Source organism: Pygoscelis adeliae, unplaced genomic scaffold (genome assembly GCF_000699105.1).
Source record: "Pygoscelis adeliae isolate BGI_AS28 unplaced genomic scaffold, ASM69910v1 Scaffold268, whole genome shotgun sequence".
Classification (NCBI taxonomy): Eukaryota; Metazoa; Chordata; class Aves; order Sphenisciformes; family Spheniscidae; genus Pygoscelis; species Pygoscelis adeliae.
Genome location: NW_008825262.1, coordinates 53,057 through 59,706, shown reverse-complemented (window position 1 = coordinate 59,706; position 6,650 = coordinate 53,057). Strand labels below are relative to the sequence as shown.

Genomic DNA, 6,650 nt, shown 5'->3' with positions numbered 1-6,650 from the left:
CCGTGACACTACCTATGTCACCGCTTCGTGGCCCACGTGGCACACCCCCTTTTGTTCTCTGCACATTGTCCCCAGGCTTGCTGAAATGGGTTCAAGCATTCCTTGCCTCCTGCAGCCCACCAGGCAGATTAGTTTTATCAGGGTAATTCATCAGCAAAAGCAAACCCACCCAGGCAGCTGGTTAAGCCTCTCTTAGGTGTTTCATTTCTGGGAGGTTTATACTGGCTTAACAAGAAGGTTAGCAGTAATTAAATCCAACTTTTCTCATGCAAACAGTGAGGGAACCGGGGAGGGCCAGGGCTTGGGCCAGAGCCGAGCTCTTGCGGCTGCAGCGCAGCACACGGGGCTGTGCCAGGAACGAGGACCTGGAGCGGTGGCAGGAGGCCCTGCGTGCCCGCAAGGTGCAAACGGCATCATGATACTTACTGGAACAAAAGAGCGAAACAACCGACCCAGAGAGGCATTTCCTGGGAGAGGGAGGAAAAGGGCTGGATTTGGCGGGGGAGAGGCTCTGGCTCCCCGGCCAGGCACGGCAGGCTCCCGCGCAGGGCGAGGGGCGCGGCGGCCACCGGCGGTGGGGCGCGGCGCCCACCCCGGCACAGCCCCACCGCTCACCTGCCCGGCTCGGGCATCTGGAGGCTGCCGTTGCTCAGCACGACCTCGCGGGGAGGCAGAGGCTGCCCTGCACCCACCTCCACCGCCCGGAAAGTGGGGGTGCTGAAAGACACGGGGGGCACGGGTCAGGAAGCGCACCCTGGGGTGCGCAGCCCCAGGCACGCTACCAACAGGGCACAGATGCTGGGAGAGGACAGGCGCTGGTGCCTGAGCACCTCCAGGAGCCTGGAAACTTGACGGTTTTGGCTCAGACTGAGCCAAAGATGGTATAACCCCGTTCTAAAACTTTAGGGACTGAAGCTTTACAAATAGGTCCTAAATGTTTGCCCATGGCCCCAACAAAGAGCTGGTGAGACAGGGAGAAAGCAGGAGCTTAGGAAGGGAATGTGGACCCTGTGCCAGTGAGCGAAAGACCCCATAGAAAAAGGGGGTTCCTTGGGACAGGGATGCCAAAAGAGGGAAGTGCCACAGCCCTGAAGGGCCGGGGGCAGGCTGGGGCGACTGGCCACTGAGCTCAGGACCAGGGATAGGAGCGTATTGAAGGAAGGGAGACTACTCCCTGCTATTCAGGGAGGCGTGGGGCAGGTAGCTCCCAGGGGACCTCAGGGCTGTCCCTGCTGTCGTGACATCTGGGGCCCGTGCTCAAAGCCTCAGCCCCTGATTTTTTGGAACTGGAAAAGACCATCTTGGGCTCAGTTAGGCTCCTAGAGGGGCTCAAACAGCAGAACCCATCTTCTCCCTAGTATACCCCTAACTTAACCCAAACTCTCCCTTAATCCAGGGCTGATACCAAACCCGCAGGGCTAACAAGCTATTTCCCCACATCTCAGCTTTAACCAGCTTTAGCTGAATGCAGCGCTGCAAACTGGCCGCTAGCTCAGGGCAGGGCAGCACACGAGGTGGACACAGGTGGGTGACATGGAGCTTCGTCACAGCTGCAAGGACCCAGCCCTGCCCACACTTGTGTAGCACCCACAGCCCTGGCCCAGCATCACACCTCCGGCCAACTGCTGCTCTCCTGGGGCTTTAAAAGGGGATTGTGGTGCCACATACCCTTCCCCAGGAGAGCTCCACTGACAGTGAGGACCCAGGCTGAGCTCTGCACGTGCCTCAGGAGGGGCTGCTCTGGTGAGGTGAGCGCACGCATGCTGTTGGGAGCTGTAGGGCAGCCCCGCTGCGTGGGTGACTGCAAGTAGGTGGGGGTGAGGTGAGGGGCAGGAGCAGGGCGAGATGCCCGTGGGCTGGGGACAGAGCAGGGGACACTGTGCTTACATGGGAAGCTGCCAGGGCTTCGAGCACAGAGAGCAGCCAGCTCCTAGGGACACACAGAGTACTCTGCGTGGTGGGGATGGACTGAAACCATTAGTGCAGAGCTCTGAGAGCTTTGTAAGTAAACAAAGCCCCACTCAAAAAGAGCATTAATGGGAGAGGGATAGATAAAGCAGGCGGGAGAGGTGTGGAGAAAGCAGTCATGTACCTCCTGTAGCCCATTTGCTCACAGGCTGCTTTTGCCAGCACCAGGTCAAAGTGGTCGTGGCAGATGCAGGACCAGGCTCCGGTGTTTCTGTTAAGCACCTGCAGGATGGATCTGTCTTTGGAAACGCGGGCTGGAGGCAGACAGAAAGTCAGCTTTGTCATGGGTGACTTTAGGAGGCGGAGGCTTGCCACAGCAGCCCAGCCCCTCCAGAGCTCTAGCAGGGTGTCCTGGACTCACCCCCAGCTGGTGGCCCCTCAGGGACCCACTGGGGACAGCTGGCCTCATCCTCGCCCTCCAGACAGTCCACCTGCCCGTCACACACCTGCTTCAGTGACACCAGCTTCAGGGGCTGTTTGCAGAAGAAGTAGTGGTAGTCCAGGTAAACCTTGACTAGAGGGAAAGGGGGAGCTCAGCGCTGAGCTCGTGGTGCTGGGCAGGCTCGGGGCTTGCGCTTGGGGGCTCAGCAAGAAGGCGGCAGAGCCGGTCCCGGCTGAGCCCTGGGTCCAGAGCTGCGTTTGCCGAGACGTGGCTGTGCAAAAGGAGGGGGAGAGGAGAGCAGGAGCCATACCCAGGAACCCGACCGTAGCCAGGCAGGCGAGGCTGAGCACCGCTGCCAGGATGGGGAGGCCAATCCGCTTGAAGGAGTCCAGTGCTGTGGAGGCTTTGTGTCTTGTGCTGGGACCTGCAACGCAGAGGAGCATGGCCCGGCGTCGCCAGGCCCAGCCTGGCAGCACCCGCGCCCCCAGCTCCTGTGGGTATTACCTCCGCCATTCAGCTGCTCGGAGGCTAAATCCTGCAAACCAGAGGGGAAAACCAGTTACCGAGCTGAAACTTCAGCCAAAAAGCAGCTGGCAGGTGGGAAGGGTCTATAGCAGCGTGGCTAGCTGGCCCCGTGGCGATTCCCATGCTAAGTGCAGAGCTAACATGATCAGCCGCCCCCAGGAGGGCAGCCCAGAGAAAGCGGAAGATCAGCTAAGCCTGGGCAGGCACAGAGGCTGCTGTCTCTTTGGCTTGCTCGGGGCCCACCGGGAGGGATTAGCAGGGAAACTGCCCCAACTGACAGCTGAGGTTGCTTTAGAGCTGCTGGGGATGGAGGTGGCAGCAGGGGGGTGGCACGTCCTGGTGCCATAACACTTGGCTCTGCTCTCACCCGGGGTCGCTGGCTGTGTTGTTCCTGTGGACACCACCTGTGCAATTCCAGTAACCAGCTATTAATGTTATAGAGTTACTGCTGTTAGTGCACCAGAGGCTTTAAAAGTCATAGGAATTATGAAAGAGGCACTTTCTGATGTGCCAAGAAACCCTGAGTCAAAATACATGTGCCTGCAGGGCTGTGCCGCCCAGACATGTCACGACAGCGGTTATATTCTTCGGCTGACCCAGCGCGGGGTCAGAAACCGACTGGCACAGCCCGAGTCCTCCCCGACAGACTGGCAGAGTCACTGGAGAAACCAGCCCGGCCCATGGGAACAAGTGCTCTCAGGGCGGGGAGGGAGGGGCTGTGCCGCTGCTAGGACACACAGCAAACACAGCCCCGGCAGTAGTCAGCGCTGGAGCAAGTGATGAATTGATCCCACTTGACCTCTTCAAAATTATTTTCCTGTAATAGCTTCTCGTATGAGAGATGCCCAACTGCAGTAGGAAAAGTCCGTGAGCTGCACCAGCCATCTGTTGCTGAAGGAGCTGCCCCGGTCCTCAGTGGGTGGGTTGGTGCTGGGCAAAGATCAGAGCCCCTTTGGGGGGGGTTCAGGTGGACACTGTACGTTTCTATTGCCCTGTTTTGCAGCCATGCTTGCGCCACGCTGTTGAGAGCTTCATTCCGGCAGCTTGCGGTTTGAAAGCGTGCTCCTGCCCTGCTGAGGTTGTGGAAAGCAGCACGCTTGCTTTTCCCTTGAATGCCCTTCCAGCCCCGAGCGAGCTCTTTTCCTTTGCTGTTGCTTCTGGACTCCACCACAACAGGTAAGACTTGAGCTTTTTTGCAGGGCCTGTACCCAGCGTGAGCAATGGGCACTGCAAGAAACCCACAGATCCAGGAGCACGGTTCAGGAGAGTTTGGGGTTTAGAAGCCTTTGCTCATTTGGCTGCTGAGCTTTGGGAGCAGCACGCTTTTCCCTGGGCATCAGAGGGCTGGAGGTGATCGCATTTGTTGTCCCAAATGAGAGCAGAGGCCCCTGTGCAATCTCAGGGCTCGGAGGTTGGGGCTTTGAAGAACAGCGGTGCGGTGAGACCAGGGATGCGGTAAGGCTGTAACGGGGCCGCGCTCCAGCCCGAGGCTGGTAGGAGGGAGTGGTGGAGCCCTCCCTCTCTGGGTCACTGTGTTTGGGCATGTTTAGCCATGCACAAAGACTCTGCCAGCAGGATTTTACAGGCAAGTGCCAAACAATTATTTGTGGGTTAACACACAAAGATAGCTTGGATTTAATGTGCTGCTAGCTCAGCTGTCGCTGCCCCTCGCCCAGCCAGGAAACGTTGCCTCCCCATCATGGCCCTGCTGCATGGCTTGGGCTGCCAGTTTCGGCTGCTCCCCAGCCCGGGAACAAGAAGTGACCTCTGCAGGGGAGGACCGGATCCTGCCCGGTGCTGGCGGGGCTGTGGGCACGTGCCTGTGCCCCAGCATGCAGCCGTCTGGCTGTTTTGAGGAAACGCCAGGGGCCTTTCTCCGAACAGCCGGGCTCGTCTGGCACTGATGCCGAGCCTGGGCAAGTTGTGGGGAGCACCCGGCCCCTGGATGGGCTCTGCACAGCCCCTCGGGTCTTTTTGGCTCCCGTGAGGGCACTGCAGTGCTACCAGGGGATCCCAGCTCCAGATCAGCTCCCGGGGGCACGGAGCCCGGCTCCTGGAGCCAGGGAGTCAGGGACCTGCTGGGAGCAGGAGGGCAGGGGGGGAAGGGGAGCGTGTCTCCTGGACCTCCCGTCTCGGCTGCCCTCCCCAAGCCTCTTATCTGCGGCTCCCGGTGCCGGCAGGAGCCCCGAGAGTTTTGTAATGCCAGCTCAGCTGGCTCCCAAACACCACCTACGTCCTCCAGCACAGCCAGCCGAGGGCACGTGGGGCCGGTCCTTCCTCATGCTGACCTCTTGTGTCACCGTGGGCCTGGGCCGGGCATGACCTGGATAATGGGATCCTAACGGTTCCCTGTGGGAACGGTCCCAGGGCCCTGGCCGCAACAGCTCCCCCAGGCTGCGTGGCACGGCCGGGGCTCTGCAGCTGAGGGGCACTGCAGCTGCCCCTGCCTGCCCACAACCTGCCCATGCTTGTGCCCGTCGTGTCGTCTGGTGTCGGGCTCCTTTCTGACAACCCTGTGCAGGTCTGGTGTGGACGCAGGTGGGAGGGATGATGCTGCGGTGCTGGCTGCCTTCCCACACAGAGAAGGTATTGCCCACTGTTGAAATTTTTTTTTTTTCATTTTCTTCAGTCCATGAACCTCCTCAGTTTCAAACAGATTCACAGCTTGGAGCTGCCCCAGGGGCTGCTCTCAAAACCGCACTACAAGCAAGAGCTGCACTGGTTAAATTCAAAGCAAGGCAAGAGCTGTGCCAGCTCCTGCGTGGAGTGGAAGCACATGATTGCCTTCAGAACTCAAGGCTACCGTAACTAATTGAGCTCCCTTGTCGTATTCTCTGGAAGCATGTTAATGCTGCTATGGCCAGTCTGCACTCCAGCTGTGCAAACGCCAGCCCACGAGCCACGGACTCCCAATGAACTTCTGCCCCCGCGCCATCTGAGCAGGCCTGGGCAGCCGGGGTGCAGTCGGACTCTTGCCGTTTGCCCTCCGCGGCGTGTGGCTGAAAGGCTCTGCGGTGCACTGAGTAGCTGTGCCAGCTGCTTCTGAATGAGGGAAGGTGGGATGTTCCTATGCGAAACCCAGCTTCAAAGGGTGCAGGGTGCTCGGATCCGGGGCTAACTCCTTGGCTGCAGGGGATTTAACCCATGGGTGTGTGTAGCCGTTGCTGCCGTGCAGGGGAGCGAGTTCCCCACCCTCGAGGGGATGATGCCCCAGTGCATCGCCGGTGGAGCGTTTTACAGTGCCCAGCGAGCTGGGCCATACGTGGCTGCCCTCTGTTAAGGAAGCCTTTTCCTCCTAGGGAGGGACTGCGTGCCAGGCTGGGGTTTGGTGCCCATGGCTTCGCTTGCAAAAGGCACTACAGGAAGCTGAGCCGAGCATGTCCCTTGTGCTGAGCAGAGGGGCCGGCAGTCCCGCAGTGGGAGCTGCGCTGGGGGACAGGGGCGCCGGGCTCTTGAGCAGGCATTGCCTAAGAACCAGCCCCGTCTCGGGGCGGGGGGGAGGATAAGGCGCTCCAGAAGGACACATTCCCCTTGGTGAGCAGACTTGCGAGACACACTGCCTTACTTGTCTGCTTCCCGGTCTGGGAGAGGCCCAAGGCAAGCCACAGAGAAATGTGGGAGCGAGAGCTCGTGGGGATAGCCAAGTGCTGTGTCCAACAGCCACAGCGGGGTGTTGAGAGAGGCGGGTAAAATCATTCCCTGCCTGGACGCTGCGGGGGGCTAGGGACAGGGAGCAGCCGCTCCTTTGGGCCTGGGCTCGCCAACTCACATGCAC

The 6,650-nt window shown here is 59.9% G+C and overlaps 1 protein-coding gene across 1 annotated transcript in view; it reads right to left on the bottom strand.

Moving 5' to 3' along the window:
* Positions 1 to 6,650, bottom strand: part of LOC103921562 (transmembrane protease serine 4-like) — a 12,944-nt gene that overhangs the window by 5,858 nt on the left and 436 nt on the right. Inside the window, 6 exon segments of the mRNA XM_009329553.1 lie at positions 366 to 467; positions 616 to 717; positions 2,093 to 2,222; positions 2,330 to 2,482; positions 2,661 to 2,774; positions 2,855 to 2,885. Of these exon segments, the coding sequence (XP_009327828.1) occupies positions 366 to 467; positions 616 to 717; positions 2,093 to 2,222; positions 2,330 to 2,482; positions 2,661 to 2,774; positions 2,855 to 2,885 (632 nt within the window).